Source organism: Gordionus sp. m RMFG-2023, chromosome 3 (genome assembly GCF_954871325.1).
Source record: "Gordionus sp. m RMFG-2023 chromosome 3, tfGorSpeb1-WG-v2, whole genome shotgun sequence".
NCBI classification, from domain to species: domain Eukaryota; kingdom Metazoa; phylum Nematomorpha; class Gordioida; order Chordodea; family Parachordodidae; genus Gordionus; species Gordionus sp. m RMFG-2023.
Genome location: NC_088777.1, coordinates 23,722,192 through 23,734,923, shown reverse-complemented (window position 1 = coordinate 23,734,923; position 12,732 = coordinate 23,722,192). Strand labels below are relative to the sequence as shown.

The window sequence follows — 12,732 nt, the reverse complement described above, 5'->3', positions numbered from 1 at the left end:
ATGGTTACAAATTTAGAGTTATAAACAAAGGTTATAATTTATAAGTGACGATAAAATAAGACAACTCATACCACAAAGAACATAGAATGTTGATAAAAAATGAGATAGAAAATTGTTACTAATTAATATAAAGAATATTTGATAAAATATTATAACTATTACAAATAATATATATTACATATAATAAATGGGAACTAGAGAAAATATAATTTTCTCAATTTTGATCTCTAGGTATAAAGAAAGTGAAACAGCGAGTCATAAGGCAATAATTCATAAATGAACTATATCATTTGCTATATCTATATAGAATGAATGAAAATTGCCCAAAGTATATTTTCCTAAATATGTCTTATTTTTATTATTTTTAACTTCTTCCTGATCCTCTCATATTAATATATAATAAATAACTACTTGACAAACGAAATAATTCAGATATATATCGTATCAAATTTCATTGACCGGAAAACAACATCAAGTAAACACTTTATGATGATTTTGTAATATTTTTGGTATCAATCTTTTCATTTAATATCGGTTTTTAGTTAGGTTTTTTCGGCTTAGACTTTAACCTTAACTACATTATTTTATTGAAATATTATATTTAAATGTCAATCAAAAGTCTGCTAAATTCCGCCTCAATCCGTTCCCCTATTATGAGAGGGCTGGGACAATAGTTTATAAAAAAATAAGTATATTGAGTAATTTCCCCATTCCTGATATTTAATAAACTAAATATAAATTGTAACCTGTGTTGAGCTCTTAAATTACTAATATATTGAATATTTGATATATTTTCAAATCTTTTAATATCAAAAGGAAATGTGTCGTTTTGAAAACTTGAACATGTTTGAGCAAAATTTGTCAGGATAAATAAGTATAAACAATTTATCGTCTCATTTTCACCCATGGCTGATAATGAACTTATCAAATAAAGAATTACTTCTAATACATATTCGTAAGTGAAATTCTAATATTGATTTAATAAAATAAAATATTAAGATTGTGATAATAGGTAGTAATATTAATAATTATATATAAATAGTTAATATCCAAAAATTTTTATAAAGTTATTATATCGGAAAATCCAGATTAATTTAAAATGTTTTTAATAATTAAATGATCATTTTATAATAGAATTCTTTAAAATAAAGAACAAAATCTTTTTGAAGTTTTCATTTGATCAAAATTCAGAAGATTTTTTTGTATGAAAAATCTTTTATGAGTTTTTATATCATTTATTTGTATTGTGCACGCGTTCATGAACGAAGTTCTTTCTTTTTTGAAGATCTTTAAACGTGTTCCTTTTTTGAAGAACGCCTTCCAATTTAACGTTCGTTCAATTTTAACACTTTTTATTTTTATTTATTTAAAAAATTTAATATTAATCTGAATTTTTTAAGAAAAAATGTTTCTATTTTTTAATCAGCTGTTTTTCCCTTTTCACATTTCAATATTTTTTTAATGCGCTATTATTATAATAAATTGTTTACATTTTAATTTAATAGATTAGCATAAGTATGGATATTATTATTTCATCATCATCATCTGATTCTGAAAATTCAAAATCAGATGAATTAATAGCACAAATAAGATAAATATTTTACAGCAACATCCTATATTGAAGGAACTAATTCAATACTTATTAAATGTAAAATACACCCAAAATGTATTATATCAGTTTCAAAATCTTCAGGTTCCAATTTAAAACGACATTTGATTGTAATATTTATTATTTTATTTTATACAAAATAACTAACTAGCCAGTTAACAATTTATTTTAGATTGTTCTAAGTAAAAATCATTAAATTTTATATATTATATATATAGATAGAAAATGGTTCATATTTAGAATTTATTTTAAACTAGCTAAAACCCTGTCAAGAATGACGGGGTTGAGGATAATTAGTTAGTTTTTCTCTCTACTTTTATGATAGTTGTTTATTTGAAAATAATATCTTTTTATTCTTTTTAACCCCCTCTCCCCTTCAGGCCAGGTCCCCAGGGCTGAAAAAAAATTTGTTTTAGGTCAATGTCTGATCCATAGTGGATAATAGAATTCCCAAGCGTCCATGCTGATAATAATTTTAAAAAAATTTCCCCAAACCCAGTCCAATATAATTCATAAAAATATTTACCAAGCCCAGCCCCACCCATAATAATTTTAAAAAATTTTTATCAAGCCTGGAGAGAAGTAAATCTCTAAAAACCATATTCATTTTTTATTCTTTTTAATCTCGCTCAATCCTACATCAGACCAAGTCTAACTCATTAGGACTAATAGTGAATACTATTTTTTGAGTAAAAATATATTTAAATTAGCTTTTACCTAAGACCCATATAAATATTATGCCTAATATATAATACAAAAAAAAACTCCCAACAGGTTCATGCTCATAATCATGTTGAGAAAATTTTCTCAAGCCCGCCAAAGACCTTAATAGTTTTGGTAGTTAAGAAATGAAATCTATCTCAGACAGCGCATATCTATTGATATATGCAGATCTAACTGCATTGCCATCCACGGCTCTCTTTCTTGATCCCACCCAACATACAATTTACTATACTAATTATTATTTTTTATTATACAGTTTTTTTAATTTACAAATAGTTTAAATGATATTTTTAATATATATTTTTAAATTACGTATATATGTTTTACTTTTAACGTTCAAAGTATTATTTTAAAATTGTGATATAGTTTTATATATATCTATGATATTCCTAATATAATAAAATGAATTTATTATTTTAAAAAAATATATATATATTTAAGTCATAATTCATTTAAAAATAAAATCAGAATATGAAAGTTGCATGAGCCTTGGTTTTTTGATCAGGTCTATCTATGTCTGCAAAAAAAAATTTTCAGGCCAATGTCTAACCCATATTTCAAATTCAAAAATCTTTGAGCATCTCTATTTTAAATTTTATCCGATATGATTACCATCACAAATTTAAATTTTGATATTTCTAATACTCTTAATGCTCACTGTATTGCAACAATTTTACCTCTTTTTCTCCTAAATTTTAATATTTTTATAAAATTTATTAATAAAATATATTTAGTACCAAACACACAAACTAAATAATTACCCTTCAACACCGTCAGCTAGTTATGGTAATAAATGGCAAAATTTTAAAAATATCAGCTATTAATTAATATATATATATATAATTAATATTTTAAATTTAATTATATTCAAGTAGGTGCATGCGTAAAGCATACGCCTTTGAAAGGGAGGTTTGTGTTCGACTCTCATAGATAGCAAAAAATTAACATTACATTATATAGTCTCCGTAAATTTTAAATACATTAGGGATATACGAAAACGATCGTGTTTTGATTATGGAGATTATATATAATGTCATTTTTTGAAATTATAATCAAATCACTATTATTTTAATCAAGGATTTTATATTTTAATTGTTGAAACTAATTTGAAGTATAAATTTTATATTGTAGAAATAATTAACTTTTATTAAAGTTTTCTAAGAATATTCAAAGTTACGAGTTTAATTTAATTTTATTTATTTTTATCAACAACTCTTTTAAAACTAAAAATATAATGCTTATATAGCATGTTACAAACAAAAAATCAATTTACATATTAATATAATAATTTATATAAAAAAATCAATTTTCACAATTTATAAAAAAAATGATCTCCATTCAGGTTTTTCTTGCATGTGAATCTTATCGTGCAGTCTGTCATAGTTTCGTCTTGAAAAATGATAGTTATTTTGGTTGTTAAATCTTTGGTTGCCATAATATGGTCTAATCTACGATGGTTGTCTAAACTGATGATTGTAATTATTATCATAAAGTTTGTTGCTCATGGCATCATCTGTGTATTGTCATATCTAGTATTAGTTGGTTTTTGTTCGTAAACTTTCTTATCTTGTGTCACTCTCTCCAAATCTTTGAAAAACGGTTTAGTTGTTCATATGATTTGACTATGTCATCCTTCTGTTAATTATTATCATTGTTTGTTATTAAATATATATGCGAAGATATTGAATGATTTTAGAATGTAGGTATTATTGAATAACGTCGTAATAAAATAAGAATCGTCGAGTAATAGAATTAATTTAATGAATAACGAATTTGATTAGGAATAATTGAAGCAGAATAAATTATCAAATATTGAATATTTGGAATAATTGGTCGCGTTTTATTTTTTTTTAAAATAATATATTAAATAATAATATCACCAATACTGACAACTGGAAAAAACTCTTTGACTTTTGTTTTACCCACTTGAAGGCTCCATCAACAAAAATGAACTTAACAAAACAAATTAAGTATCAATTAAACAACCCAATCTCTAACAGCAATGCCTTTTGCTCTTCAAGACCTAACTATAATCATAACACCCCAAATTTAAAGGCTAAACTTATCAGCCGTAAAATTAACGCATGTAATATTAAAGCAGCTTTAAATTTAGCAGTGTCCGAAGACACCATATCCCCTGACAATTTGGACACAATACTCTTATTACAATCTATACATCCCCAAGATTTTAATAAATTACCACCACCACCTCTATCCATTCCTACTTCTCCTTTAACTGTCATAGAAGTTACTAAGGCAATAGTCTCTTTCAGAAAAGACTCCTCAGGAGGACTTGACGGTTTTAGAGCTATATACCTTCAGGACCTTACCAAATCAACAACCACCAGCATTGAACTTATAAACAACATAACAACTCTACTTAATCATATTTTAAACGACAACATACCTTCTACAGTACAACCTCTTATTCACGGTGCACGCTTAATAGCCTTAAACAAAAAAATAGCGGCATACGCCCAATCGCTGTTGGCTCTATTTTCCGCCGAATTATATCTAAAATTATTTGTACCCGCATTAAAAGCAAGCTCACTGAGCGATTAATTCCCCATCAGCTTGGCTTCAACATACCTTCCGGTTGTGAGGCAGCCTCCCACGCCACACGTATCCAACTTCACTCCACTAAAAACTGCATACTAAAAGTGGATTTTAAAAACGCCTTTAACTCTTTAAAACGAGAACACTTTCTCCCTATTTTCTGTGACGCTTTTCCAGAATATTCTCCATATCTTTTTGCCTCTTATAACAATTCATCCTACCTTAAATTCAACAATACAATAATTGAATCAAGGCAAGGCATTCAACAGGGTGATCCCCTTGGACCCGCCCTTTTTTGCTTAGGTATCCGCCGATCATTGAATCAATAAATCGTGAGACAAATTTGACCCTCAATGTTTGGTATTTGGATGATGGAACCCTTGCTGGTCCATATGATGAACTCCTAAAAATAACGCCTATAATAAATAATCTACCCAATATTACAGGGTTGTCTCTCAATAACAACAAATGCGAATTTTATTCACCAGATGAAACCTTCATCGTTCCTCATAACTTCACACCCATTAATTTATCCGGGTTCACACATCTTGGATCTCCAATAGGCGGCAATAAAGCAATCGAACATTTCAAAACAAAATTTCTCCGTAATTTCTACCTTTTACATAAAATCCTTCAAGTCCTTCCCTCCCATCAAGCTTTCTTCCTTCTCAAGAACTTTTTCTTTATCCCAAAAATCCAATATGCCTTCCGCTCTGCCCCACTTTTCCTATACCCGGAAATTCTCACCCAAATTGAATCAACAATCAAAGACTCTTTAGAAGGCGTCCTTAATATAAAATTCAGCCCTAATTCTTGGATGCAGGCCTCCTTACCCTCGAAATTTGGGGGTCTTGGCTTAAGATCACCCGTGTCACTCAGCCTTGCTGCTTTTTTAGCCTCAGAATCAAGCTCCCGCTTAATTATGCTATCACTTAACAATAATCGCACAGACCCCCACTTTCTCCACGCCCTAGCAATCTGGAAAGAGAATTCCTTCTCCGCTCCAATCCCCACATCACGAAAGCAACATGACTGGGATCTTCCCTTAATACGCCACTCCGTTGAATATTAAATATAGAGTGCTGCTTCTAAGGGGTCCCCATCAATCCTTTCACACATATTATCTCCCATTACAGTTGATGAATCCTTAACAGTAGATCATCTCTCTCTCCCACAACTGCAAGTTCCACAACTTTTGCCTTCCTTATCGGGCTATGAATGGTTAGAAGCTTTGCCCAGCTCAAACTTAGGACTTCTCTTAACAAACGAAGAATTACGCATAGCAATAGGTCTCCGTCTTGGTTGTAATATACTGGCCAACTCCACATGTACATTATGTTCCCAACCCGTTGATTGTTTTGGACACCATCCTCTTCATTGTCGAGACATTCTCGACACAGTGCAGTTAACGGCACCATTCTCCGTGCTCTACGCTCAGCTCAAATTCCAGCAACCCTCGAACCCTGTGGCCTCTCAACCGAGAATAATATACGTCCAGATGGGCTGACATTAATACCATGGAGTAATGGAATTCCATTAGCATGGGACTATACCTGCATCGACCGATTTGCTCCCTCCTTTAATAAGAACTCATTCATGCGAGCTGAAAACTCGAAAATTAATAAATACACTTCCCTAACAAATTGCAATCTCATACCAATCGTATCCGAAACAACCGGGTCTTTTGGCAATCATGCCCTAACCTTCTTCAAAACCCTCGGTAAAAAAATCCGCGCCATCACTGGTGATCCTCAGGAAGGCTTCTATCTCAGACAGCGCATATCTATTGATATATGCAGATCTAACTGCATTGCCATCCATGGCTCTCTTTCTTGACCTCCTCCCACCCAACATACAATTTACTATTCTAATTATTTAATTTTTTTTATTATACAGTTTTTTATATAGATTTGATATAAATAGTTTACATGATATTTTTAATATATATATTTTTTAAATTACGTATATATATTTTACTTTTAACGTTCAATGTATTAAATATTATTATACAAACTTGAAAAAAATAAAATTATGAATTTGAAAAAAAAAAATATATATATTATAAATATTGCGTTTTAAATAATAGCGTTTTATATAATAATTTTTTAATATTAAATTTCAATTTTATCTTTATTTGTAGCGTTTTATACAGTGTTGTTAAACCCTATTTTTAAAAGTAGCGCGCTATCGCTTTCAAATGAGTAGCGCGCTATGTAGCTAAAGCTACTTTTTACGCTATTTTGATTTTTTTAAAAAATATTTTTTACATAACTTTATTTCCACAAATAAAATATTAGTATAAACATGACTATAATTTGTTACACATATATATATATATATAATTTATTTAATATTGCACTTTAATAATAATAACATTTTGTACTGTCATCCCCAAGTCTAAAGCGAAGATCAGAAAGTATAAGCTTTGCCATACTAAATAATCGTTCAGCACTAGCACTTGAGGGCAACACAGTATTTAATTTAATAAACACACTTTTTATATGAAAAAAATCATCAAAGTTATTTAAATGAGTATTTTTAGATTTAAAAAAATAATCTAGAGGTTCAATAATATTATTATTATTTATTTTAAAAAATCGTCTATGGAAGGCCGCGGTTTCGATCTTGCTATAGTATTAGTATCTTGGTTAGGCATAGCATTTTTTAATGTTACCATCAGCCTATCAAGTTGCCATTTAGATTAAGTCAAATTAATGTATAGCCAATTTAACTTGAAACTAGGATGAACGATAGCAGCTATTACATTATCATCATCATACAGATCTGGAAATCTAATTTATATAAAGCGATTGTTAATTATAAAATAAGAAAAATACCTATTTAATTTTCAAAATTTAAATTTATCTGATATTTAGATTCATTTATAAAAAAATATTAAAATAGCATTAAATTATGCTAAATAAAGATTTTAAAAATATAATTATTATACACAAGGTAATTAATAATATATTAATTTTGAATTTTGTATGAATATTATATATTAATATTATAGACTGAGTTGTAAATTAAGCCAATTTAAATTATAGCTAATCAAGCAATAAATCATTCATTTTATATAATTGTATAATAGAAAATAAAAATAAAGTTTTGACCTTTTCTTAATGCCTTTTAGCATAGACTCTACCAGTGGTTTCATAATTTTCTTGCATCGAAACCGATATTCAGTAGTATTTCTTTCTTCAACATTAAAGTATTTTTTGAATTTTGGGAAAGGATAATCTATATTTTTCTCATTTTCCAAAGAAATTTCACTATCTTCAACAATCTCACACATTTTTAATAACTAGATTTATAATGCTAACTAGATTTATAATGTATATTTTTAAATATAAATTTAAATTTCAAAATTAAATAAAATAAAAGGATTATAATTTTTGATTTAATAAAAACTATATTTTAATAATTTTTAGATGTGTTTATATGTAAAATTGAAAGTAGCGAATAGCGCGCTACTTAGATACTTTCTAAATTAGTAGCGAGCTACCGCTATCGCTATTTTCTAAAAAAAGTAGCAAGCTAAAGCTACCGCTACTGAAAAAAGTAGCGCGCTAAACAACACTACTCTCTACCTTGGAATTCATGATCTCATCAAAAAATAATTGAAATTTCTTTGAAGCCAATTTTAAAAAACTCATTCTTAATAAATCCAAACTGTTTCCAATGATAACAATTAGTGCAAAATAACAGACCTAGAAAGTATGATGTTTTTAATTTAACAACTCCAAGGGTGTAACTAAACTGAGAATGATAGAAAGGCAAATATTTACTTATATAACCTTTTTAAAATATATAACATACAAAATGTAAGTGGCTAATCTAAATTTCTTGATTTGATTTTGATAGATTTATTTTTATGGATAATTTATCTAAATAAAATTTGTTAGATTTTATAGTTATGAAAAATGAATATCTAGCCTGTCATCTAGTTTATAAAAGTTGATTTTCGTAGTATGAATTGATTATTTTAAAATAATAATATGACTAAAAGAATATAAAAAATTTAATCTTATGAAGATGGTAAAATGTTTTAGAGATGGTAGATAAACATGAATGTTTGAGTTGATGATTACCATTGGACCGAATACGCTATAATCATTTTTATTTGACAAATATTTTTTAAAAGAACTCTATTGGCTAAATTTGATTGACGTTTTTTGAGGATTATTATAATAGATCAGTGTTGTTAAAATAGTGCGCTACTTTTTTCAGTAGCGGTAGCTTTAGCTGACTATTTTTTTAGAAAATAGCAATAGCCGTAGCTCGTTACTAATTTAGAAAGTAACGAAGTAGCGCGCTACTTCGCTACTTTCAATTTTACATAATAAATACATATAAAAAATATTAAAAAATATTTTTTATTAAATCTAAAATTATAATCCTTTTATTTAATTTAATTTTGAAATTTATATTTAAAAATATACATTATAAATGTAGTTAACATTATAAATCTAGTAATTAAAAATGTGTGAGATTGTTGAAAATAGCGAAATTTCTTTGGAAAATGAGAAAAATATAGATTATCCTTTCTATAATATTAATATATAGTATTAATATAAAATTCAAAATTAATATATTATTAATTACCTTGTGTATAATAATTATATTTTTAAAATCTTTATTTACCATAATTTAATGCTATTTTAATATTTTTTTATAAATGAATCTAAATCTTAGATAAATTTAAATTTTGAAAATTAAAAAGGTATTCTTCTTATTTTATAATTAATACTTTATATAAATTAGATTTTCAGATCTGTATGATGATGAAAATGTAATAGCTGCTATCGTTCATCCTAGTTTCAAATTAAATTGGCCATACATTAATTTGACTGAATCTAAAGGGAAACTTGATAGGCTGATGGTAACGCTAAAAAATGTCATGCCTAACCACGATACTAATACTATAGCAAGATCGAAACCGCGGCCTTCCATAGACGATTTTTTTGAAATAAATAATAATAATATTATTGAATCTCTAGATGCTTTTTTTAAATCTAAAAATACTCATTTAAATATTTTTATGATTTTTTTCATATAAAAAGTGTTTATTAAATTTAATACTGCGTTGCGCTCAAGTGCTAGTGCTGAACGATTATTTAGTATGGCAAAGCTTATACTTTCTGATCATCGCTCTAGATTTGGGGATGATAGTACTGAACTGTTATTATTATTAAAGTTCAATAATAAATAAATTATATATTTATATATATGTAACAAATTATAGTCATGTTTTTATACCAATATTTTATTTGTGGAAATAAAGTTACGTAAAAAATATTTTAAAAAAAATCCAAATAGCATAAAAAGTAGCTAATAGCGCGCTACTCATTTGAAAACGATAGCGGTAGCACGCTACTTTTAAAAGTAGCGTTTAACAACACTGGTTGAGAGGATGGGCTGTATAAAGGAGAATTTTAATGTCACAATATGTCTCTATGAATTTAAGAGTAATTAAATGTTTTCAAAATTTGATATTAAAAGCATTTTTAAAGTATACCTGATAATATTCACGTTAGGAAGAGGATTCTGGTATATGAATGGCAAGCTATTTTGACTTCTTCCATAACACTGAATCCTAATTGCTATGTATACCTAATAAGTTAAGACCCTAGATTTTGACCCATGGCAATTATTTTTGCTAATCTTTTAGTCAATTGCAATTAGGTGGATACCACCACAGATCTATTATGATGCAATCAGATTGGCCCCATATTTGATTCAAATCTATGATAGGAGGTCTTTGTTTAAAAGAGTATTTATGAAGGTCTTATAAAAGCATTCAAATGATTTTTTGAGATAAATGTAGGTTTTATATGAAATTCTCAAGGATGAAAACTATTATATCTGGATGTGAAAAATTTGTTAAAATAATGAATAATTCCAATTATTTCTTTATTAGATCAAATTCATATAACTCTCAAATAATAAGATTCTTTCAACAAAATAAAGCTTGCTACAATAGCAGTTAATTTTTTAAGGTTTGGAATATAAGAGAAATAAGATCCATTTTTGGTAAAGAGCAGATTTTGCATATTCAACTATCTGATTTTATTTTTGACTACTTGGGAACATTTTTAATTTCTATCCATTGGAAACATTCTTCTTCTAGAGGTTCTGACTAAAGAGCTAAATATAAAGTTCTACGTCTACATTTAATAAATTATCATTCTCTGCATCTATTTACATTTTTTTTGTCCATTTTCAACATTTGTTTCAAATATTGCTTTTACCTTTAATGGAATTTTTTTTTTCTGTTAACAAATCGCCGCCTGAGAATTATATTATTCTACCTCCACTTTTTTCTGTATCTTGATTATTAGATATGCTTTCCTGATATTTTTTTAATTTAAGGATGTGTATATTTAATAGTTCCTCAACATTTACTTATATGAAATACTATGACATATTTCTTAAAAAATCATTTTTAATTATTATTCTAAAACTGAAGATAGAATAAATACCAAATTTTATTTTTAATATTTTAAGAAATATTATTCTATTCTCCAAACAACTTCTCTTTAAATACAAAAATATTATTGAATAATAATAATTACTATTGTAAACAAGACAACAGATTAAGATTTTATTTAAAAAATTTAAATATAATATTTTAATGGAATGAATAAAAATTATGGTAATATATTAAAATGTTTGTTATTTAATAAATTTTAATTTTAGATAAATTATTTTATGTCATTGCTTTGCTGTTACCCCTTTAATAAAATATTAACATTTGTAGCATAATTTATCAAAAACTACCTTTAATTTTACAGAGTTCTCACGATGGTATGCTACAAGAAATAAATGAATATTTAAATTATAGTGATAATAATAAAAATTAAAAGCTGATAAATTTAAACAATAAACTCTTTTTAATATGAAAAAAAAATTGATCAAATGTGATCAATCACAGGTAGATGATGCAATTTTAAATTTTGTACTAGAATAACTGCAGCCATTTAATATAGTCAAAAAACCTGCCTTTTTAAATATGATAACCACTTTACAACCAATTAAAATGGTTATGTCACGCCCAACCCTTGTATCAAAAATATCTAAAGATTACAACATCATGCTGCAATTCTTTGTATCACGGCAGATTCATGGTCATCATACCATCGGTATTTTTTACATAATACTTTGAGTCTATAATTTGTTAAAAATATTATTAGTTCCTTTTTAGGCATGATTGCCCACTAGTTGGATGAAGTCACTTTAGAAAGAAAATCGGTATCTTTAGCTTGTCAACGGCTAACTAGCAAACATTCTATTAATCATTTAGCAGAAACAAATTCAAACCTTCTCAAGAAATTTAAAATACATAAGGTAACCTTATTTGTCACCGATGATGCAAGAAATTTTCAAAAGCCTTTATATAAATAAGTAGTCTATATTTAATTTTTATATTTATTTTTAAAAAAAATTATAGATTATTTGAGAAATTATCTGAAGATGAGGAAGATGAATTTGTACCATTATCATTAAATGATGTATTTGAAAATCAAGAAAACTTTATTTATCTGCCCGAACATCCTTCTTGTGCTTGCCACAATCTTCGTATAGTGGCAAATGTTGATGCTGAAAAATAATTCGAAAAATTTATCTTTTAAAATACATTAAAAAGTGCAAAAATTTATGGAATAAACAAAATCAATCTACATATTTGCTGCTGGTTTAAATAATAATTTCTCAACGTTATTTATATGGCAAATTTATAAAAAATTTAATAACAATTGTTTTTCAAAATTTTTATCTGATAGGCAGGAACACTTGGCAGTTAATACGGCATTAGCTATACTAAAAACGCGCTCTAGAGGGGAAAT

General features: G+C 27.0%; 1 protein-coding gene across 1 annotated transcript in view; it reads right to left on the bottom strand.

Moving 5' to 3' along the window:
• LOC135926818 (uncharacterized) overlaps positions 1 to 12,732 on the bottom strand; it is a 74,664-nt gene that overhangs the window by 37,197 nt on the left and 24,735 nt on the right. The window contains exon 15 of the mRNA XM_065462748.1: positions 747 to 967. Within this exon, the coding sequence (XP_065318820.1) occupies positions 747 to 967 (221 nt within the window). The remainder of the gene's footprint in view (positions 1 to 746; positions 968 to 12,732) is intronic.